The following is a 25,000-nucleotide window of genomic DNA, read 5'->3' as shown; positions in this document are numbered from 1 at the left end:
TTCCAGTCTAGTCTTTCAACCTCTTCTGTCCAATCTGATACCTTTTTTTTTTTTTTTGCGCGCACACAACGCACAAACACACACACGCACGCATACACACGCACGCACACACACGCACTCACACACAGATGGAGAGGTTGATTGGCCATTACTCTTACCTTTTTCTTTCCCATCCAGTCGTTCAACCTCGTCAGTCCAATCTGATGCCTTTACGTGGACACACACACATACACTCTCTCACTCTCTCTCACTCGCTCACTCACTCACTCAGTCTCTAAAATCCCAGAAAATTGAGACACTTCATGAAACTGTTTATCTTTTTGCTGTGTTTGATCACGTTATTCAAGATCAAATTATCTCTGGCCCACTTACTTTCGAGCAGAGATACATTGTTTTTCTTTTGATCATGCTACTTGTACTGAAAATTCACTTCAAAATGCTGCATAACGTTTACCTCCGCTTTGATATATTATACGCATGACTTCTGCATTTGGAATTGATTGAACGTCAGGCCAGCCGCCTTCAGCTCCAAAGACGAAAACAGATTGTCTGGAAGCCGAGGAAACATCGCGGGCTTTCCTGCTGTATACATGTTTTAAAGAGAGGGGGTATCGCGGGCTTTCCTGCTGTATACATGTTTTAAAGAGAGGGGGTATCGCGGGCTTTCCTGCTATATACATGTTTTAAAGAGAGGGGGTATCGCGGGCTTTCCTGCTGTATACATGTTTTAAAGAGAGGGGGTATCGCGGGCTTTCCTGCTGTATACATGTTTTAAAGAGAGGGGGTATCGCGGGCTTTCCTGCTGCATACATGTTTTAAAGAGAGGGGGTATCGCGGGCTTTCCTGCTGTATACATGTTTTAAAGAGAGGGGGTATCGCGGGCTTTCCTGCTGCATACATGTTTTAAAGAGAGGGGGTATCGCGGGCTTTCCTGCTGTATACATGTTTTAAAGAGAGGGGGTATCGCGGGCTTTCCTGCTGCATACATGTTTTAAAGAGAGGGGGTATCGCGGGCTTTCCTGCTGCATACATGTTTTAAAAGAGAGGGGGTGAGGGCGACGTGTTGTGGGGAAATTTGAAGACGTTAAAGAGATTTGATTGATTAGTTATTAAGAATAATCTTCAATGTCCATTATTGTTTTTCTAAAATGTGCATTGCCCGCCTTGTGACATGTGGTGTATTGACTGATTGATTGTTGTTTTAAAATCTGCAATGTCTGACGTGTGTGACAGGTGGTGTATTTGACTGATTAGTCATTGTTTTACAATCTGCAGTGAAAGTGAAATGTATGAGTATCTGTTGTTGTTTTTATTCAGCAACGTCCGACTGGTGGTGTGGTGTTTTTTGTTGTTGTTTATGGTCTGGAGTGATTTGTCGGATTATTTGTTGTTTCTCTTTGATCAGCAATGTGTGACGTGAGTGACAGTTGTTGTATTGACTGTCTGATTATTTGTTGTTTCTCTTTGATCAGCAATGTGTGACGTGAGTGACAGTTGTTGTATTGACTGTCTGATTATTTGTTGTTTCTCTTTGATCAGCAATGTGTGACGTGAGTGACAGTTGTTGTATTGACTGTCTGATTATTTGTTGTTTCTCTTTGATCAGCAATGTGTGACGTGAGTGACAGTTGTTGTATTGACTGTCTGATTATTTGTTGTTTCTCTTTGATCAGCAATGTGTGACGTGAGTGACAGTTGTTGTATTGACTGTCTGATTATTTGTAGTTTCTCTTTGATCAGCAATGTTCAACGTAGGAAGGGTGGTGTATTTGACTGATTAGATGTTGCTGCTGTTGTTGAATCTACAAGAAAGATGATTTACCTGATTATTTGCTGGTGTTTTTTAATTTGCAATGTCTGACATGGGAAAGGTGATGTGTTTATCTGATACGTTGTTTTTGTCTTTAATGTGCAATGAGGGTCTGATTTTACTCCCGAAAGCGGAGTACGGCTGCCTACATAGCGGGGTAAAATCGGTCATACACGCAAAAGCCCACTCGTGTACATACGAGTGGACATGGGAGTTGCAGCCCACGAACACAGAAGGAGAAGAAGAAGGGTCTGATTATTATCATGATCATGATCATTATCATTAGTATTATTATTTATTCTTAATGATGAGTGTGACTGGTGTGACAGGTGGTGTACGTGACGGCCACAGCGCCCTACGTGTTGTTGACAGTTCTGGTGGTAAGGGGCGTCACTCTGCCTGGAGCGGCGGACGGCATTCTGTTCTACATCACCCCGGACTTCCAGAAACTTCTGGATCCTTTGGTGAGTGTCAGTGAGGAGGTGAGGAGTCCGGTACAGGAGCATGAGGGTGAGGAGGATGGTGACGGGGAGGGGGTGGGTAGAGGTGTGAAGGTTTGATGTAAAGAAAAGGGAGAAGAATAGAAAAGTTTATGTACAGAAAAAAGACGAAAAAAAAGACTAGACAGACAAAGAAAGAAACGGAAACAAAAGAGTGACAAAAAGAGATCTGAAAGCGTGTTCAATAATGTGGCCATGGCTCGCCAAGTCGCTGTTTAGCACAGTAACATTATGTTAGGTTGTTCTGGTTGTTTTAACGAAAATTAATGTTACTAACACAGACAGTTAATTTTTACTCTGATCACAACTAAACTGTTTGGATGCCCTCCCCCCCTCCCCCCTTCACCTCACTCCACCCTCTCATTCCTTCTGTGGCCATACAGCATACAGCAAAATCTTTCACGATTCACAGTTCTGTTTGTTTCTGTCTCTACACCCAGACCTCATACAGTCTTTTAGCCATATTCCGTTTGTTTGGGAGGAGAGAGAGAGAGTGTGTGTGTGAAACAGAGAGAGAGAGACACTGACACTGACTGACACTTATTTTATTGCCATTGGCAAAGATACCCTTTTGGCAAGGGGGTTACAATACATAGTGCCGATAAACATCGACCAAAATTGTTCGGCTGAGATAGAAGCACGTATCCAAAAGCAAACAATCAACAGTGAACCAAAATATGCTCATCCTCACTCACACACGCTGGCGCACAACCACTCATACATTCACACACATCTACACTAACATACTTTCATCATCACGCACTCCACACCATTGTAGCTTTCGAGACGACCATCTGGCTGCCAACCAAATCAAACAAACTTTAATTCCTTATTCCACACTGCTCTCCACTGGTAACCGAAGGGAAAACTAAATACTGGTATTCTTTCTTCAAAAATCGCTTGCTTCTGAAATACATTTTGCGAAAGACATAACTGCTTCATCATGTTCAGTTGAGAGTATTGCTATAAGATCTCTTCTTTGTGCACTGAATAATTTGTTTGAGACTGTGAGAGCGAGAGAGAGAGGGAGGGAGAGTGTGAGTGTCCAGTGTTGAATCTGACCTATTGCATGAGGAGATTCTTGTAACATTTAAACCAGAAAAGGTGTTTTGTCTCCTGGTTATATGCCTTTCGGAAACGGTTAGATTTCTGGAGATGAGACTAGATCCTCTGGTTAGCTTTTGGTTATATATTTATGAACGGGAGAAATTGATGTTAGTGATCTCTGTAATCCAGTCCAATCCAATCCAGTCTGAATCCAATCTAGATATTACCCAGTGCAATGTAATACAATGCAGTACAGTGCAGCACAACACAAAGCAAGGCAATGCAAAGCAGTGTAATACAATGCAGTACAGTGCAGCACAACACAAAGCAAGGCAATGCAAAGCAGTGTAATACAATGCAGTACAGTGCAACACAACACAAAGCAAGGCAATGCAAAGCAGTGTAATACAATGCAGTACAGTGCAGCACAACACAAAGCAAGGCAATGCAAAGCAGTGTAATACAATGCAGTACAGTGCAGCACAACACAAAGCAAGGCAATGCAAAGCAGTGTAATACAATGCAGTACAGTGCAGCACAACACAAAGCAAGGCAATGCAAAGCAGTGTAATGCAATGCAGTACAGTGCAACACAACACAAAGCAAGGCAATGCAAAGCAGTGTAATACAATGCAGTACAGTGCAGCACAACACAAAGCAAGGCAATGCAAAGCAGTGTAATACAATGCAGTACAGTGCAGCACAACACAAAGCAAGGCAATGCAAAGCAGTGTAATGCAATGCAGTACAGTGGTACACAACACAAAGCAAGGCAATGCAAAGCAGTGTAATACAATGCAGTACAGTGCAGCACAACACAAAGCAAGGCAATGCAAAGCAGTGTAATACAATGCAGTACAGTGCAGCACAACACAAAGCAAGGCAATGCAAAGCAGTGTAATACAATGCAGTACAGTGCAACACAACACAAAGCAAGGCAATGCAAAGCAGTGTAATACAATGCAGTACAGTGCAATACAACACAAAGCAAGGCAATGCAAAGCAGTGTAATGCAATGCAGTACAGTGCAGCGCAACGCAACACAGTATAATACAATATAATACAATGCAATACAGTACAGTACAATACAATTCAGTGATACAACGTAATACAATACAGTACAATACAATACAGTTATATGCAATACAATTATGTACAGTACAATGCAATAAAATAGAATGCAATGCAAAGAAATGCAATGAAATGCGGTACAGTTCAATACAATGTAGGACAGTACAGTACGACACCCTACAGTACAGTACAGTACAGTACAGTACAGTACAGTACAGTACAATATTATTTTTCTTCTTCTTATTATGATCATTTTGGGCCTACTGTTGAAAACAAGCCCTAGTTGTCTACACATGAAGAAAGAAAACGTTAATATCAAAAAGGAAAAAACTGAACACAAGATACAAATCATTAAATCATTCATCACAACCCCCCCCACACACACACACACACAGTACACACAAGCACACGCACACACCCAAACACACACACACACACACACACACACACACACACACACACACACACACACACACACGTCATAGTATACAATCATAAAATTAATAGTACACAGTTGAAACAACTGCTTCAGTATGTTGTGGTTTTAAGCGAAACAACAACAGTATATACTATGCATACTTATTCATTATCCAATAAGAACCAATCTAAGATGTAGTGGAACAGTCAACATTCGAATATTACAGTCACCTGAGAGATTGAATTCATTAAATGACTTAGAATGTTGAAGTGAACGATTAATAACCCAGTCACGATCGCTCATTCTCTCCTGAATGTCCCAGAGAAATAATGTTGTGATGCAAGTATGCATAGATTAGCATGTATAGTATATGTTGATAGCATAGCTGACATATTCCATGCCATGCCATGCCTACCGTAATAACACTCACATAACACACCACATAAACCATATAGACCTTACATACCATACTCCATACCTACATACATATACCTTTGTGCCAGTGCTGTCTGTCTGTCTGCCTAGCCTCATGATTTTCTTATTTTGTATGCTGTTGTGTACATTGTTATCAGGGATGCAGTCATCCTGTCCTTTAACAGTCAAAACACAGCATACAAATTCAGAAACTCTCAAACTCACTCAGTCACTCACAGTCATTTCAGTTGACACTGGAAAGGGATAAGCTGTTGAGAATAATTAATCAGGAGGGGGAAGGCGGGTGTAGAGACTGGCTTTGGAAGACTGCAGCGAAGATGAGTGACGGAGAGGCTGAGGAAGTTGACTGCAAAGGATAGGGGCTGAAAACAATACAATACGTGTTCAGGTGTGGCTGGAGGCGGCACTACAGGTGTTCTACTCTCTGGGTCCAGCCTGGGGAGGGCTGATTGCTGTGGCGTCCTACAACAAGTTTGAGAACAACTGCTTCAGGTATGGTTGTGGTTTTTAGCGACAACAACAACAGTATATACTATGGCATACTTTATTATTATCCTCAATACGAGAAACCAATCTGTGGTGTGGAACACGTCAAACATTCGACGATAATTACAGTCACCGAGGATGAATTCATAAAAGACGTTAAGTGTTGAAGTGAACCGAAGTAAATAACCACAGTCACGATCGCCACATTTCTCTCCTGAATGTCACACAGAGAAATATGTTGTGATGCAAAAGTAATAGCATAGCATAGCATAGTATAGTATAGTGTAGCATAGCATAGCATGCCATGTCATGCCATGCCATGCCATGCCATACCGTAATAACACACACATAATCACACACACATACACACCATAGTATACCTTACCATACCATACCATACCATACCATACCATACCATACCATAACCTTGTGCGCAGGTGCTGTCTGTCTGTCTGCCTGCCTGTCAGTATATTCTAATGTGTGTGTATGCTGTGTTTTTGTTATCAGGGATGCAGTCATCCTGTCCTTTATTGGCGAGGGCACCAGTGTGTTTGGGGGGTTCGCCATCTTCTCCGTGCTGGGCTACATGGCGCATCAGACTGGGGTGCCTATCGATAAAGTGGTATCTTCAGGTATTTAAAGTGTATGTGTGGGTTCGTGTGTGTGTTCGTGTGTGTGTGTTCGTGTGTGTGTGTGTGTGTGTGTGTGTGTGTGTGTGTGTGTGTGTGTGTGTGTGTGATTTGCTTTCGTCGACATCTGTATATTTCAATGTTTTATCTTCTGTTTTTTGTGTTTGGTTTTTTGTTTTGTTTTTTGTTGTTTTTTTAATTGTATTAATTTCACTCCTTCCCTCTTTCAAACCATAGATAAACTCGTGTTAAAATACGACAAATGAGAGATAGAGGGAGAGACAGACAGACAGATTGATAAGCTATAGATAATGCTCATACAATTTGTGTGTGAATAGCGTGCAGGTGCAGACCCATCTTCACAACATTCTGTAGGGGAACAACATTCTGTAGGGGAACAACATTCTGTAGGGGAACAACATTCTGATCAGGAAAACAAACACGTTCACCTGCAGGCAGAAAATAAGGGACAAAACGGATGGGAAATGGGTGGCGCTTCACTGTGGCGATGCATTCATTGCCCAGGGGGAGAGCAGCCCGAATTTCTCCCGCAGAGAAAGTTTGATCTGCTGTGACAAAGAGTAGCATAATACAATGCAGTACAATACAGTACAATGCAGTACAATGCAGTACAATGCAGTACAATACAGTACAATGCAGTACAATACAGTACAATGCAGTACAATACAGTACAATACAGTACAATGCAGTACAATACAGTACAATGCAGTACAATGCAGTACAATACAGTACAATGCAGTACAATACAGTACAATGCAGTACAATGCAGTACAATGCAGTACAATGCAGTACAATACAGTACAATGCAGTACAATGCAGTACAATGCAGTACAATACAGTACAATGCAGTACAATGCAGTACAATGCAGTACAATGCAGTACAATGCAGTACAATACGATGCCATATGATACGATACAGTACAATGCAGTACAATGCAGTACAATACAGTACAATGCAGTACAATACAGTACAATGCAGTACAATGCAGTACAATACGATGCCATATGATACGATACAGTACAATGCAGTACAATGCAGTACAATACAGTACAATGCAGTACAATACAGTACAATACAGTACAATGCAGTACAATACAGTACAATGCAGTACAATACAGTACAATACAGTACAATGCAGTACAATACAGTACAATACAGTACAATGCAGTACAATACAGTACAATGCAGTACAATGCAGTACAATACAGTACAATGCAGTACAATACAGTACAATACAGTACAATGCAGTACAATGCAGTACAATGCAGTACAATACAGTACAATGCAGTACAATACAGTACAATGCAGTACAATGCAGTACAATGCAGTACAATGCAGTACAATACAGTACAATGCAGTACAATACAGTACAATGCAGTACAATGCAGTACAATGCAGTACAATGCAGTACAATACAGTACAATGCAGTACAATGCAGTACAATGCAGTACAATGCAGTACAATACAGTACAATACAGTACAATGCAGTACAATGCAGTACAATGCAGTACAATGCAGTACAATACGATGCCATATGATACGATACAGTACAATACGATGCCATATGATACGATACAGTACAATACAGTACAATACGATGCCATATGATACGATACAGTACAATACAGTACAATACGATGCCATATGATACGATACAGTACAATACAGTACAATACGATGCCATATGATACGATACAGTACAATGCAGTACAATACGATGCCATATGATACGATACAGTACAATGCAAAATGATACAAAACGATACGATACGATGACGTATAACACAATACAACACAATACAGTACAACGCAATACAGTACAACGCAATACAGTACAACGCAATACAGTACAGCGCAGTGCAGTTCAGTGCAGAACGGTACAGAACAGTACAATACAATACAACAGATGCAACACACTATAACTGATGTGATATAATAATATAATATAATGCAGCTGATACAACACAACACAACGCAATGCAATGCAATGTGGAGCAATGTGAGGCAATGTACCGCAATACCACACCATACCATTCCACACTACACTACACTACACTACTCTACACTACACTACACTACACTACACTACACCACGCTATACCACACCACAACACAACACAACACAACACAACGCACTGCAGCTACACTACACTACACTACACTAAACTACACTACACCACAATATACCACACCACACCACACCACAACACAACACAACACAACGCACTGCAGCTACACTACACTACACTACACTAAACTACACTAAACTACACTACACCACAATATACCACACCACACCACACCACAACACAACGCACTGCAATACACTACGCAACACCACACCACACCACACCACAACACCACACCACACCACACCACAACACCACACCACACCACACCACACCACAACACCACACTATTGACCCAACACAGCCCAACCCAACCCAACCCAACCCAACTCAACACAACCCAACCCAACCCAACCCAACACAACACAACCCAACACAACCCAACCCAACACAACCCAACTCAACACAACCCAACACAGCCCAGCCCAACCCAACCCAACCCAACCCAACCCAACCCAACTCAACACAACCCAACACAACCCAACCCAACACAACACAACCCAACCCAACCCAACCCAACACAACCAACCCAACACAACACAACCCAACACAACCCAACCCAGCTCAACACAACCCAGCACAGCACAACACAACACAACACAACCCAACTCAACACAACCCAACACAGCCCAACACAACACAACCCAACCCACCCTACCCTACACCACACCTCACCACACCACACTACAGCTGTGCACTGTTCACAGGCCCGGGCTTGGCGTTCGTGGTGTACCCTGAGGCTATCTCCCTGCTTCCTCTGCCTCAGCTGTGGGCCGTCTTCTTCTTCATCATGGTCATCACCATCGTCATCGACACTCAGGTACAGGGATGACGTCGTTGACGATGATAATGGTAGCGATGGTGAAGAGTGGGGTGGCGGTGCTTGGAAGTGTGACGGGAAAACGATGAAGAGACACATGCAGTCTCTTCATACAGGCTAAAAGCGTATTTTTTGGAATGAACTGAAATGCTATATGTTACGTTTCTTTTCAAATTTCACCCTCATTTCACCCTCATTTATCCAGTTTCCCCCAACCCTCCATTCATTCACATCTCCCACCCCTTCTAACCGACAATACTCAAATGTATTCATAAATACTTGAACAAAATGTCTTCAATCACCGATATGTGTGACGGGACATTAAACAAAATTCCTTCTACTCCTTCTGTTTGTTTAGCATTTGGGCCGGTGAATGTTTGCTTTTCAGTTTAATTTGCTTGTTTTATTTTGTTCTAATTGTTTTTTGTTTTTTGTTTTTTTATTTCATTTTATCTCTTTTTGAGGGGGCAGGGTGGCGGGGCGTTTTTTGTCCACAAATCACACAAGTGTACACACACACACACACACACACACACACACACACACACACACACACATAATCACACACACACACACACACACACACACACACACACACACACACACACACACACGTAAGTTTAAATCATAAATATAAGTTTAAATCATAATCTGTGTGTGCGTGCGTGCGTGCGTGCTTTCTTTCTGCTATGTGTGTGTGTACAGCTGACAGGAGTGGAGACGTTTTTAACTGTCATATGCGACAGTTTTCCACGGACGTTGGGGCGTCGCCGGCTTTTGGTGACGGGCATATACTGCTTCATAGCTCTGGTGTCATCATTAGTCCTCGTGTCACAGGTGTGTGTGTGTGTGTGTGTGTATGTATGTACGTGTGTGTGTGTGTGTTAGGGAAGGGGTAAAGGGGGCTGCGTGTACCTGGTGTGTGCGTGCGTGTGTGTGTGTGTGGTTGTGTGCATGTGCGGGTCTGTGTGTTGTGTGTTTGTGTTTACGTGTGTGTGTGTGTGTGTGTGTGAGATTACGTGTGTGTGTGTGTGTGTGTGTGTGATTACGTGTGTGTGTGTGTGTGTGTGTGTGTGTGTGTGTGTGTGTTGTGGAAGAGGTTATCTGGGGCGCCGTCTACCTGGTACCTGGATCTGTGTGTGTGTGTGTGTGTGTATGCATATTGATGAGTGCACGGCTGTAAAAAGTGAGTGAGTGAGAGAAAGGGAATCAGTTAAGAAGTTACTGTTCCAGAAGTTACTGTTCCAGAAGCTATTTTGAAAACTTTGTGCTGTCTCCATTCCTTTAAGGTTATTCGTTTATTTTCTCTCATTATCTATGCGCATCTTGATTTACTTGATTCATTTATTTGTTTGTTTATTTACTTATTCATGTATTTATTCATTCATTCATTTATTCATATGTTTTCACAGGGTGGTATTTACATATTCCAACTGTTCGACTGGTTCATCGCCACTCTGACTGTGACGACGGTGGCTTTGTTAGAATGCGTGGTCATGGCCTGGGTCTATGGTAAGTGTGCGTGTGTATGTACGTGCGTGCTTGTGTGTGTGTGGGAGAGAGAGAGAGAGAGAGCATGTGTGTGTGTGTGTGCTTGTGTGTGTGTGTGTGTGTCTGTGTCTGCTTGCTTATGTGTGTGAGTGGTCGGGGGGTGAAGGTGGTGAGAGGAAAGCAAAGTGTCAGCTCATGCAGGGGCATTATCAGACCTCACACACACACACACACACACACACACACAGTCACTCACTCACTCACACGCACGCACGCACGCATTCACGCACGCATTCGCCGTTTTTCGGGGGGTTGATGCTTACGATTTCTTGTGTCTGCCTTTCCCAGGGGCTGACAGGTTCAGCGAAGACATCCAGCTGATGGTGGGACGCAGGCCTCCGATGATCATCAAAATTCTCTGGTGCTTCGTCATCCCTGTTTTACTGGCCGTAAGATTTTTTTTTTGGTCTTTAACCCCTTCACTGCTAGTACGATTTGCTATGGGCTATGCTGAGAAAATTTTCAGAAAAACAGGAAAAACACGCCAATGATTTTAATTTGCTTATATTTCAAAAAGTACTGAAGATAAGTGCATAAAAGTATATATCAAATGAAAGGAAAATGAACCAAGATTTTGTTTTTGATACTCACATGTTCAAATAATGAGTCAATCTGACAGAAAAATTCCATCAAATGCATTAATAAAAAAAATTGGGACTGTCATTCCATCATTTAGGTGCTACAATATCAACCAGGTTATCAACCTGTCTTTCTTGTGACTGTTGTGATCAACCACACACACTGTCAAGGCTGAGCAACAGTGTCCAGGTGCATAAGACTCCAACACAGTCCACACAAAGAATGAAAAGGGTGTACTCACCCAGGATCTACCGCCAGTAAAAACGCTGTGTGGGGTACTTGCAGAAACAGTCTTCAAGACACAGTGCTGGTTTGCTGGGGCAGTCTGGGCAGTAGAACCCCACACCCTTTCTTTGTCCTTTCTTCCAGCAGACTCTGCACCTCCTTTGTGGCCAGGCCTTCTGTGGGGTAGGTTGGATGAAGTGTCGTCCACACAAGACAAACAGCGTGGTCATCTTTAGCAGTGTCTTGGTCACCAAAAATCATGGCACTAATTACATCCTTCTGAAGTCCAGGAGTGTACTGCTGTTGCCTGCTTTTTTGTAGAGGATGTGTGCATTCAGCATGGCAATTTGTAGAAAATGCACACACAGCTATTTGTACCACTTCAAGGTTTTCCTTGTGACATCGTAGGGCTGCAGCTGTTGGTCATGATGGTCCATGGCACCCATGTTTTTGTTGTAATCCAGAATTGCTGGAGGCTTGTTTACTGCCTTTTGGTCTTGCTGCTGCTGGTCTTCAGTTGTAGGTTTGTGGCAAGTTGTCAGCTCCAGATGGTCCAGGATGAACATCATGATCATCAGCATGCTGCATACCTGAAACACATTGCATAAAAGACTAAGTCTGTTGGGTTTGGGTTTTTTTTTTTTTTTTTTTTTTTTTTTACATATAAAAAGATCATGAAATGGTACCATTTTATTTCTGATTGTTTTCAGAAGCTGAAATACAAACACACACATACCTACCCCACCCCCCAAAACACACACACACTGAAACTGGTTCATGGTATGCCACACCCCCTTCATTCTCTCTTTCTCATACAAAACAAAATGACAACACACACACACACACACACACACACACACACACAACACACACACACACACTTCTACAAGTGTTGCATTTACAAAGTAATTTAGACACACAGTTCTGTATATCATTCTCTGATTTCAGTTTTATAAACATCATCTCTTCCCCCCCCCCCCCCCCCCCACCTCCCTCTCTCTCTCTCTCTCTCTCTCACACACACACAACAACAACAACAATAACAACAACAAACCAATACACACTCAGGAACGAACACACAGAAAGCTGCAGGCGAGCGACACACGCTGTCATCAACAATGAGCCAGCCAGCAAGCCACGCCCCCCTGGGCTGTGATGGTCACACACAGTAACCCACGTGACTGACTCTCACTCACACACACTGATCAGTGACTGACGAAGCCACTTACGACAGCTAACACATTCAAAACACACACAATGCAGTCATATTCATTGTTACAACAAACGGAGAGCAAATAATAAACTTACAAACCTCGAAAACACCCACCTGCATCTTGAATCAGCTGAGCTTGCTTGTCTTCAGTTTCGTCACACAACGCCACCTCCACCCCCCTCCATTGTCAAAATCAGCGTCTTCGGCATCAACTTCACGCAGTTCTGTCTCATTCAGTCCACAATCTTCATCTCTACTGTTTGCATCGCGAAAGAATTCTTTCAATACAAGTGCAAGTGTTTGGGTTTGTCTGCGTTCAGCCATGGCTTTGCAAACACAACTTGAGCTTCGTACAAACTTGCAAAACTTTCGCCATAAATATGACAATCCAATGAATAATTTTAGGTTATGGAACTCAGGAGATAAAGAGCTCTCAGGGGAGCTAATTTAATGGTTTGCAGACTGTATTTTCTGTAATGCGGGACTCGAAACATGGAACGTTGTAACATGACGTACGGCGCACGTCAATACAGCATTGCTGAGCGACATTTCATGACGTACGCCGTACGTCAACAGCGCAGTCAAGAGGTTAAGTTCGGCTTTGAAATGATTGCATTTAGCATTCCAGAGGAAATGTAGGTGTGTCAGGAAACAGTAGAAAACGTGCAAGGTAGAACAAAAAGCAAAAAAACAAAACAAAATGGACAGGTAAACTAAACAGCGAAACATCCTCCAAAAGTAAACAATAACAGCGGAATCGCCACTAGCACATACACACACACACACACGCACACACACGCACACAACCCCACCCTCCCAAGAGAAAGTCAGCAATAACACCAGCACCATCACAACGACACCCTTCAGAAACAAACGAAGCCCTAAAAAAAGCAAACAATAGTGTAGTTGTATTAGTGATTTGAAGTTTGCATTATATAGAAGTATTGTCATGTGTGATGAGCGTCAATTACGATGATATTTACGTGTGTCTAAACATCAACTTCAGCGTTTGCTTTGATGTTTGTGTAGGGTTTGAAAGCACTTTTTTTCATTTTCGTACAAGTGCATGATTTACTCATCAGTTTTTACATTGCAGTCCAGCGTGTTATTACATGGAAAGGCGCCATATAACTGGATTATTATGATTATTATTATTATTATTATTATTATAAGTAGTAGTAGAAGGAGGAGGAGTGGGAGGATTAGCAGCAGCAGTAGCAAACAGTATATAGTAGTATAGTAGTAGTAATATCAGTATTATTTTAATCACCATTTCATCATCATCATCAACCACATCAAACTGTGTCAATAACCGGACATGACAAAAATCGTGATCCTTCTCCTCCCCCTCCACCACCACCTCCTCCTCCTCATCATCATCTTCATCAAACTGTGTAAATAACCGCACATGACAAGAATCGTGATCCTCCTACCCCCCCCCCCCCCCCACCACCACCACCACCACCTCCTCCTCCTCCTCCTCCTCCTCCTCCTCCTCCTCCTCCTCATCATCATCATCATCATCATCATCTTCATCAAACTGTGTAAATAACCGCACATGACAAGAATCGTGATCCTCCTACGCCCCCCCACCCCCCCCCCACCACCTCCACCTCCTCCTCCTCCTCCTCATCATCCTCATCCTCATCATCATTATCTTCATCAAACTGTGTAAATAACCACACATGACAAGAATCGTGATCCTCCTACGCCCCCCCACCCCCCCACCACCACCACCTCCTCCTCCACCTCCTCCTCCTCCTCCTCATCATCATCATCATTATCTTCATCAAACTGTGTAAATAACCACACATGACAAGAATCGTGATCCTCCTACGCCCCACCACCACCTCCTCCTCCACCTCCTCCTCCTCCTCCTCCTCCTCCTCATCATCATCATCATCATCTTCATCATCATTATCTTCATCAAACTGTGTAAATAACCACACATGACAGGAATCGTGATCCTTGCCTCCTTTCATCTGTTCATCTTTTCTGCAGGTGCTACTGGTGGTGACCCTCATCAAATACCAGCCCCCCACACTCGGGGACTACAAGTACGACTCTGTGAGCACGGCCATTGGTTGGTGCATCGCCCTGTCCTCCTTCATCCCCATCCCCGGCATGGCCGTCTACCAGCTGCTGAAAGCCAAGGGCACCTTCATGCAGGTCAGTCAGTGCCGCCGCCAGTCGACTTACTGTAGATTCCCAGAGCAGATGCATTAGTAACTGTTCAACTTATTGTAGATTCCCAGAGCAGATACATTAGTGACTGATCAACTTATTGTAGATTCCCAGAGCAGATGCATTAGTAACTGTTCAACTTATTGTATATTCCCAGAGCAGATACATTAGTGACTTATCAACTTATTGTAGATTCCCAGAGCAGATACATTAGTGGCTGATCAACGTATTGGTAGGCTGATCGACTTACTGTAGATTCCCAGAGCAGATACATTAGTGGCTGATCAACGTATTGGTAGGCTGATCGACTTACTGTAGATTCCCAGAGCAGATACATTAGTGGCTGATCAACTTATTGTAGATTCCCAGAGCAGATACATTAGTGGCTGATCAACTTATTGTAGATTCCCAGAGCAGATACATTAGTGGCTGATCAACTTATTGTAGATTCCCAGAGCAGATACATTAGTGGCTAATCAACGTATTGTAGATCCGAGCAGAAACAGTAGTGACCAGACAATTTACACATCCCAGAGGTCGGAGATGACCTACTGTCATACTTACAGCTATTTCAAGAGACTTAGCAGGGAGAGAGAGAGAGAGAGGTGTAAGTGTTTACGTCAGTGTACTGAAGGCAGCTTCCAGAGACAGTGGTAATCAGAGAGAGAGAGAGAGAGAGAGATTATTTCTTTTGACTGGACATCTGTGTATACTGATGGCTACTTCCAGAGAGAGAGAGAGAGATGATTTCTTTTGACTGGACATCTGTGTATACTGATGGCTACTTCCAGAGAGAGAGAGAGAGATGATTTCTTTTGACTGGACATCTGTGTATACTGATGGCTACTTCCAGAGAGAGAGAGAGAGATGATTTCTTTTGACTGGACATCTGTGTATGCTGATGGCTACTTCCAGAGAGAGAGAGAGAGGGGGGGGAGAGAGAGAGAGGGAGAGATATATTTCTTTTGACTGGACGTATGTGTATACTGATGGCTACTTCCAGAGAGAGAGAGAGAGGGGGGGGAGAGAGAGAGAGGGAGAGATATATTTCTTTTGACTGGACGTATGTGTATACTGATGGCTACTTCCAGAGAGAGAGGGGGGGGGAGAGAGAGAGAGGGAGAGAGATATTTCTTTTGACTGGACGTATGTGTATACTGATGGCTACTTCCAGAGAGAGAGAGGGGGGGAGAGAGAGAGAGAGAGAGAGATGATTTCTTTTGACTGGACATCTGTGTATACTGATGGCTACTTCCAGAGACAGAGAGAGGAGTGGGGGGGAGAGAAAGACGTTTTGACTGGACACACATGTTTACGCCTGTTGACTGATGTCCACGTTGCAGAGACTGAGGCACACGATAACGCCAGACGAGCACTGGGGGCCTGCCGACCCCACCAGACGTCAGCTGTACCGGAAGCAGATGCAGCAGAGGAAGCCTCGACAGCGTCTTCTGGACGTGCTCCGATAATCTGCCCTTGGTGGTGGTCTGCTGGTCCTTTCCTGTGGCTCCGTTCTGCACGTGTCATCTCTTGTGCTTCGCAGCGTTCCTTTTTTTCTTATATCATTTTTTACTCGTTTTTTCTTTTGTCTTTCAATTTTTGTTTGTGCAGATGGACAGCTTTCCACCTGTTTTTCCGTCGCATGATTTTTTTGTGTTTTGTTTTGTTCTGAGTTGACAGTCTTTCGAATACATCGACATTACATAATGATTTCCTGACCCTAAGAGAAAGAAATGATTATATCCTTTCATAGTTTACTTGTTGACAGTCTTTGAAATACGCCAACATAAGATAATCATTTTCCAATTCAAAGACAAAAAGAAATACGTGGTTTCGTTGTTTATTGTGTTGACAGTCTTTGGAATATGCCGACACTGAATGCCGTTTTCTAGTGTGCCAGTATTCCAAACGAAAGTTAAGGTTTAGAATGAAATGTTTCCTGAAATCGAAACTTCAGTGAAAAAGCTTTTGCACAGAGTAAAAGAAAGCAATGAGCACTGTGTAGCTGGTAATTTCTCCACATGGGGTTTGGGGGAAGGGATGGGTTGGTCAGCCTGTGTAGCTGGTAATTTCTCCACATGGGGTTTGGGGGAAGGGATGGGTTGGTCAGCACAGTGTAGCTGGTAATTTCTCCACATGGGGTTTGGGGGAAGGGATGGGTTGGTCAGCCTGTGTAGCTGGTAATTTCTCCACATGGGGTTTGGGGGAAGGGATGGGTTGGTCAGCCTGTGTAGCTGGTAATTTCTCCACATGGGGTTTGGGGGAAGGGATGGGTTGGTCAGCCTGTGTAGCTGGTAATTTCTCCACATGGGGTTTGGGGGAAGGGATGGGTTGGTCAGCACTGTGTAGCTGGTAATTTCTCCACATGGGGTTTGGGGGAAGGGATGGGTTGGTCAGCCTGTGTGCGCCAACTAGGTACAGCTGTTTCACTCTGTGAAAAGTGGACAGTGTCACTTCTCATTGCTGGCTGACTGTTGACCCAAAAGTTCCCCTATGCATTCAACTGACAAGCACTTCCCCATGATTGGACAAGAATCGTCAGTGATACCCCCTAAAAGACTGGTAATTGCAGAGGAGAGAACGTAATTATGATGGTAGCTTTTGAGAACGATAAAACGTCCTGAAATCAACATGTCAGGTGCATCTTGCATGCAGCAGTAACTTGGGATAGCAATACATGAGAGATTAAACATTGAATCCAAAGAGTAGACTGGATACTGCACTTTTAATTAAAGTCTAAAGGGATCACTGTATGTTTCAGCATAACCGAAATACGCAACAGGCTCACATACTTCTTTTTTTCCTAACAACATGTGGGCAAAAAGTCAAAGATATGCTTTCCTCTGAAGGTGACACATTAGTTAAGCTTGGACAGAATTTAACTGTTGATTTCGCTTTCTGTCGGCCAAAAAAACGAGATACCTTCGACAAAAACCTTGACCAGCTATCCATTTGTACATTACTGTAACGCTGCATAAAAAATGATATTGTCTATTATGTTCATAATAAAAATAAAAAAATCACGTCATGTCATCTATTTGCTCATTGATTGATTAGGTATTATATACCTTATCAAAGAGATATCACAAACTATGAAATCATTCTTTTGATATTCATCTTCATCAAATAATTGTCACAACATTTTTATATTTTGGTGCCAAGGGAGTTTTGAAATGGTAAAGGTATTTTGCTCCAATCTGCCATTTCCTAAGTGCGAATCCGTCATGAATATGCAGGGCTTCAGTCACTTTGGCTGCCGGCACGTCAGACTACTGTACAGCACTGAAGGCCAAGAGAATGAATACCTGTGAAGACACTGGCTTTCATAACCAGTGTCCTTTTTGTTTGACGTCCTTTGAAATTCCACACGCCCACACAAACACGTGCATGGATTTCATTCACGTATGTGTTTTCCTCTACTCTTGTTTTGTTCCGTGTTCCCATTTGATTCACGCACGGACGCTGGCTCACACACACACTCAGACACAGACATTACACGGCGGGTTCTCTGAAGACCTTGTTTCGTCATGCCCCTCCGTGGACGCTGATGGACTTCTTGAAAGAAGTGAACATTTTAAATCAGATTTGATTGTTTGAAACTATGGAAGTTTTTAAACTTGGAGTGGATTGTTTGAAACTATGGAAGGTTTTTAAACTTGGAGTGGAAAGCTTGAAGCGATGACTAGTTTTTATTGTACTTTTTGTTTTACACTTGACATGAAGTAGATGCTAACGTGGCGATAGCCTTCAGATGGCCTTAGTGGTCGGCGAGGCTCTAAGCACCATGATTTGATTTGATTTGGTTCGCACACACACGCAGTTATCTTTATAACACTGCATCAAACCCAGAAAACAATAAGGTGCATGGAACGCGACTTTACATGATGAACATCCAGATGTTTCATAAACGCTGGAAGCCTCTTGAGACATGTTTTTGTATGCTGCTGTCATATGTAAATAGATTTATCATCATCATCGTCTGTGCACATGTGTTCCTGATAGTTTTTTTTTTATAAGTAACGCTTGTGGCGTGCCTTTATTTATATTGTTGTGTTTTTTGTGTTTTCAAAAATGAGTTTTCTTAAAGATTGTTTTGATGCGTGCATATGTATTTGTAAATCAGCTGTTAAATGATTTCTGATATTCACATCTTTTTATTATTCTTCCACCTTTTTTATGCATGCATTTCTTTATGAAGGGAAAGGGCAAAGTTGTAAAGCAAAAGAAGTAAATTGTATTTGGTCCTCTCTTATTAGTACTTGCGTTAATTTCAAGATGAGAGAAACCGAAGATTAATTTGTCTTCACCATCTCTCCTCATATCACGTTTGTTTGGTTCAATAAACATTCCAGGTCGTACATTTCAGCCTGTCATCAAAACCGATATTGATTTCAGAGCCAACTGCTTTTGCCACGCATGCACAATTGTAGCTGAGTATTGGCAAATTAAGATCACGAGACCTCTCGTTACATTTAGTTCAGGCATTTACTACACTGTATTGTCTGCATACTTACTGAAAATCTGGAAAAAACTAGGACTCATTGGCATCGTAATTCATACATAAAATTGACAAATGATGGAATGTTCCCTCTTCACCCCTCAACCCAGCTCTTCGCTTCTTTTGTATATTTAAGTTATATTTTCCCCTCTTCCACAGGCATCTACGACTATTCGATATAAGTGTTATGCTAGTGATTGTTCGTTGCTTCTGAGAGTTGGGTGTGTCGTTTTCTTCATCCCCTGCTCGTTCATTCTCTCTCTCTCTGCCTCTCTCTCTGCCTCTCTCTCTCTCTGCCTCTCTCTCTCTCCCTCTCTCTCTCGTCATGAATTATGTTGTTTTTTTCTATTTGCAATAATTGATATATGTACATGCATATGATGCTGTCATATATATGCATCATATGCAGTTTGAGGTATGAAATGTCATGAAACTTTTATGTATTTCATTTTTAAATTTTTTTTAAGATAGAGGACAATTGGGGGGGAGGAAAGCCGTGTGTGCGTATACCACGATCTTTAAGTAAGAAAAAAACCCGTTCTTTTACTCATGTTATCGAGTACATGCGTTTGTGTATGTGAACTTACGTTTCTACGTGTGTGTGTGTGTGTGTGTGTGTGTGTGTGTTCCATAGCGTGTGTATACATACCAACACACTGACATGAACACACGTGTGTTGGCCAGTGGGTTTTAACACATAATTCTCTCCTTTTTGACACTGGCTCTCAGTGCTGCAGCTTGGGGGTCTAATTGGGAACCACCGCACGCCGACTACTTCTTGTTCGTAACATACCAGCTGTCCCTAAAAAATACCCTTGGCTGAGAGAGTGGGGATGTAACTTTGGCAAGACAGCACAGACAGCCGGTATAACAGTTGCCTCCTCTGCTGTCCTGACGGTCATAAATGCTCTCCTCCACACTGGTCAACTTGTTACTGCAGCGAGTGGAACCAGTCGCTAGTGTATTACTTCAACAGGTCAGGGATGAAACAGAATGGTGAAAACGTGTGGTGTAATTAGTGGCAACCTAATGATGATGATGATATACATAGCGCCTCTCCTCGAAGACCAGGCTCTCAGCGTTTTATAGACACACAGTCATTTGCAACTTCTGCTCCACAATTACGTGTTACAAAATGCATAATGACATGCGAACAACCGATTGCAAATACCCTTGTGATGGATGATTTATACAAGGCGTTGTAATGTAATTACTGGATTAATTCCCCCAAACAAACAAAATAGTGTAATTACTGGACTACATCTTCCAAACAAAAGAATGCGAACACCCATTAGGATTTTCTAATATTGAAAGCCAATAAATATTTGTATGTTTCTTCTTCTTCTGCGTTCGTGGGCTGCAACTCCCACGTTCACTCGTATGTACACGAGTGGGCTTTTTCGTGTATGACCGTTTTTAACCTCGCCATGTAGGAAGCCATACTCCGCTTTTGGGGGTGTGCATGCTGGGTGTGTTCTTGTTTTCATAACCCAGGATCTTTAACGTGCATGTATGCCTCCTCCAGTTTTAAAACTGGGCCTCGAGCAAATGGTTCTTCTTCTTCTTCTTCTTCTTCTTCTTTCCGTGACACGACCAACATCGACTTGCCGATGACTCTGTCGTGGTTCATGCATGCTGGGTATTTTCGTGTCTCCATAACCCACCGAACACTGACATGAGTTACAGGATCTTTAATGTGTGTATTTGATTTTTTGCGTGCGTATACACACGAAGGGGGTTCGGGCACTAGGAGGTCTGCACATATGTTGACCTGGGAGATCGGAAAAATCTCCACCCTTTACCCACCAGGCGCCGTTACCGTGATTCGAACCCGGGACCCTCAGATTGAAAGTCCAACGCTTAAACCACTCGGCTATTGCGCCCGTGATTTGTGGAGAACTTAACCACATGCGAGCTCCGTAACCTGGCGTACTGAGTGCCACGCTCACACGAAGACTTGAACAGCCACAGTTCAGGAAATGTGATGATCCCATACAGCATGATACGTGTGAGTCAGGAACTGGAGTCCTTCGTTGTAGTTGGCAGAGTGGTGGCCTAGTGGTAACTCGTCCACCTAGGAAGCGAGAGAATCCGAGCGTAGGGGTTCGAATCCAACACTCGCCAGTACTTTCTCCCCCTTCCGCAAGAATTGAGTGGTCCTGTATGTGGAATGCACGTGAAAGAACCCACGGCAACAAGAGGTTTGATAGGAAAACAATTAAGAGCGCAGTGGTGGCCTAGAGGTAACGCGTCTGCCTAGGAAGCGAGAGAATCTGTGCGCGCTGGTTCGAATCACGGCTCAGCTGCCGATATTTTCTCCCCTTCCACTAGACCTTGAGTGGTGGTCTGGACGTTAGTCATTCGGATGAGACGATAAACCGAGGTCCCGTGTGCAGCATGCACTTAGCGCACGTAAAAGAACCCACGGCAACAAAAGGGCTGTTCCTGGCAAAATTTTGTAGAAAAATTCAACCTCGGATAGGAAAAAATACAAAAAAATGGGTGGCGCTGTAGTGTAGCGACGCGCTCTCCCTGGGGAGAGCAAACCGAATTTCACACAGAGAAATCTGTTGTGACAAAAAGAAATACAAATACAAATTACACTTGAAGGCAGAAAAAAAGGACGACGCTGCACTGTAGGAAGAACAGCCCTGCTTTCACTCTCCCAGGGAGAACAGCCCTGCTTTCACTCTCCCTAGGAAGAACAGCCCTGCTTTCACTCTCCCTGGGGAGAACAGCCCTGCTTTCACTCTCCCTAGGAAGAACAGCCCTGCTTTCACTCTCCCTAGGAAGAACAGTCCTGCTTTCACTCTCCCAGGGAGAACAGCCCTGCTTTCACTCTCCCTGGGAAGAACAGCCCTGCTTTCACTCTCCCTAGGAAGAACAGCCCTGCTTTCACTCTCCCTGGGGAGAACAGCCCTGACGCGCTCTCCCTAGGAAGAACAGCCCTGCTTTCACTCTCCCTAGGGAGAACAGCCCTGCTTTCACTCTCCCTAGGGAGAACAGCCCTGCTTTCACTCTCCCTGGGGAGAACAGTCCTGCTTTCACTCTCCCTTGGGAGAACAGCCCTGCTTTCACTCTCCCTAGGGAGAACAGCCCTGCTTTCACTCTCCCTAGGGAGAACAGCCCTGCTTTCACTCACAGAAATACAATACGATGCAATTCAATACAATGCAATGCTATGCAATGCAATGCAATGCAATTCCACAAATACAACAGCGCCGTACAATACAATACGATGCAATACAATATTTTTACGTGTCAGGTGGATGCACAAAGGAGTTTTCACAAGTACACACCGATAAGTTCACTGCAGCTGCAGCAATCACCAAAAAAGGCAAGGTTTGTTCCCACAAACACGTGGGACTCTTTGGCCATAGGAGACTGGTGTTTTGTGTGTCTGCCACACATTGTGAGATATTACATAAATTCGACAGTAAAACAAACATACCCCACCGCAACCCCATCCCCCTAAAAAAACAAACAAACAAAAAAAAAACCCAACCCAAAACACAAAAGCAAGGCAAATCCACCAAAGACTGCTCTGTAATTAGGTGAAGTGGTGGCCCTTTTCAAAGTCCATTATTTCCAGCCCCTACGTCCCCCCACCCCCCTCCTTCCTCCTCACGCCTCCTTCATCGCACTTTGAGAAGCGGTCCGATGAGATGTGAAACCGGATCGTGCGCTCAGCTCACAGAAAAGAACTCAGCAGGGGAGTTGTTTCTGACAAGTTGTTAATGAAAACAAACAAAATGTAATCGGCAATCAAATACACACACACACGCACACGCGCACACACACACAGGCACACACACACACACACACACACACACACACACAAACGCGCGCGCGCGCAACAATGGTGGCGCTAGATGATGGTAAAGTGCTCTCCCTGGGGAGAGCAGTTTGAATTTCAAAAGAGAAACCTGAAGTAGTTTGAATGAAAAGCAATGCAATACGCCCATCTAGATACTGCCCTCTTTCCTCTTGATCTCCCCATCTCCATCCACCCTTAAAATAGATAAATAAATTAATAAAGAAAGAAATAGATAACAAACAAAATTAATAAGAAAAGAAAGAAAAGGACAAGAAAACCATAGCTGAATCACAATCAAAATTGGTCAAACTACTCATGATATCATATCATCATATCAATATCAAGGCGTGCAGGCCTGACAAGACCACATATGTCTGGTGCATTTTTCAACATTGAGTGCGCAATGCTTGAAAAATCAAGAAATATGTAGATGAGTTTTGTATTTAAAATTCTGTAAATGAATGTCAAGATATTTTTTTAACAATTATTCCAAACAATTGTTATTCTGTTGGTAAAGAAATGTACAAATCTGAAAGTTTTTACTGAAACTTTTAAAAGTTTGAAGGAATGGCCTCATGTAGCACTGTTCTCATTCAATGTAAACAAAGAGTTTATAGTTTTGCTGTCATATAATCCATGAGTCATTTTATACATCTCTATTAAATCACCACGCAGTCTTCTATATTCTAAACTAGGTAAATGAAGTGCTTGCAACCTGTTTTCATAGTCCATATCAGCAAAGCCAATGATTCTTTTAGTAAATCTTCGTTGAACATTTTCAATACTGTCTATATGTTTCACTAAGCCCGTATTCCAAACATCATTCCCATATTGTAAGGCCTGCCTGACTAATGACTGTATTACTTTCTCACTGAGCGGCAAGAATATTCATTGCCGACGGACCCAAACTATAACTAATTGCTGCCTCAGATAGCTCGACTAGGCAGTCGTCACAAGCACTTGGCAGTGTCCTGGTTGATTCTGTATACGTCCAGGCTTATGCTACTCGAACCATTCTTCCATTTCTTATGGTGCGAAAAAAACAACCAATAAATCCTTCGCAATCGTCATCTTCTACACCTCAGTGAAATGATTTGAAACAATGGAAATCCTTGTCTGCTTGTGAATAATGACAGACCCACATTCTCATCTTTTTCCCCACAAAAACGCTGCACACACAACACTCCACACTATCCTTCTCCAACCCCACTGTTTCTGTTGTCGCACACTCTGGAGAGAGAAGTTCAACAACACCAGCAAATCAAATCAAGAAAAAATAACTCCGAGACCCTTTTCCGTTTCACAACAAAAATCTCTCATCGAAAAGGCGAGCGAAGTGTTCCATTCTTTTTTCAGAGAGTCTTGTTTGGTGCATCAATGAACAGACGATGGGAGAGTGTGGCGTGTTGCAGTCTTGTGTTGTGTCTTCCAGTTTTCGTTCTGAACAGTGAGTACAAAATTTGTATGTTCCAGGTTCTGTCGATGTAAGAAGCCGTATCATAATTTTTTTTTCTTTTCTTCTTCTTCCACTTGACGACCAGTATGCTGCTGAAAACTGTCGTATTG

At 43.0% G+C, this 25,000-nt stretch overlaps 1 protein-coding gene across 1 annotated transcript in view; it reads left to right on the top strand.

Moving 5' to 3' along the window:
* LOC143300164 (sodium- and chloride-dependent GABA transporter 1-like) overlaps positions 1-20,167 on the top strand; it is a 46,765-nt gene extending 26,598 nt beyond the window's left edge. The window contains exons 6-14 of the mRNA XM_076613715.1: positions 2,140-2,274; positions 5,670-5,773; positions 6,275-6,399; positions 9,255-9,367; positions 10,073-10,204; positions 10,780-10,879; positions 11,207-11,307; positions 14,937-15,104; positions 16,463-20,167. Of these exons, the coding sequence (XP_076469830.1) occupies positions 2,140-2,274; positions 5,670-5,773; positions 6,275-6,399; positions 9,255-9,367; positions 10,073-10,204; positions 10,780-10,879; positions 11,207-11,307; positions 14,937-15,104; positions 16,463-16,588 (1,104 nt within the window). The 3' untranslated portion in view covers positions 16,589-20,167. The remainder of the gene's footprint in view (positions 1-2,139; positions 2,275-5,669; positions 5,774-6,274; positions 6,400-9,254; positions 9,368-10,072; positions 10,205-10,779; positions 10,880-11,206; positions 11,308-14,936; positions 15,105-16,462) is intronic.
* The last annotated feature ends 4,833 nt before the right edge of the window (positions 20,168-25,000 follow it).

The sequence above is a fragment of the Babylonia areolata genome, chromosome 26 (genome assembly GCF_041734735.1).
Source record: "Babylonia areolata isolate BAREFJ2019XMU chromosome 26, ASM4173473v1, whole genome shotgun sequence".
NCBI classification, from domain to species: domain Eukaryota; kingdom Metazoa; phylum Mollusca; class Gastropoda; order Neogastropoda; family Buccinidae; genus Babylonia; species Babylonia areolata.
Note: the sequence above shows the minus strand (reverse complement) of the source record. Positions and strands in the feature narration are given on the sequence as shown.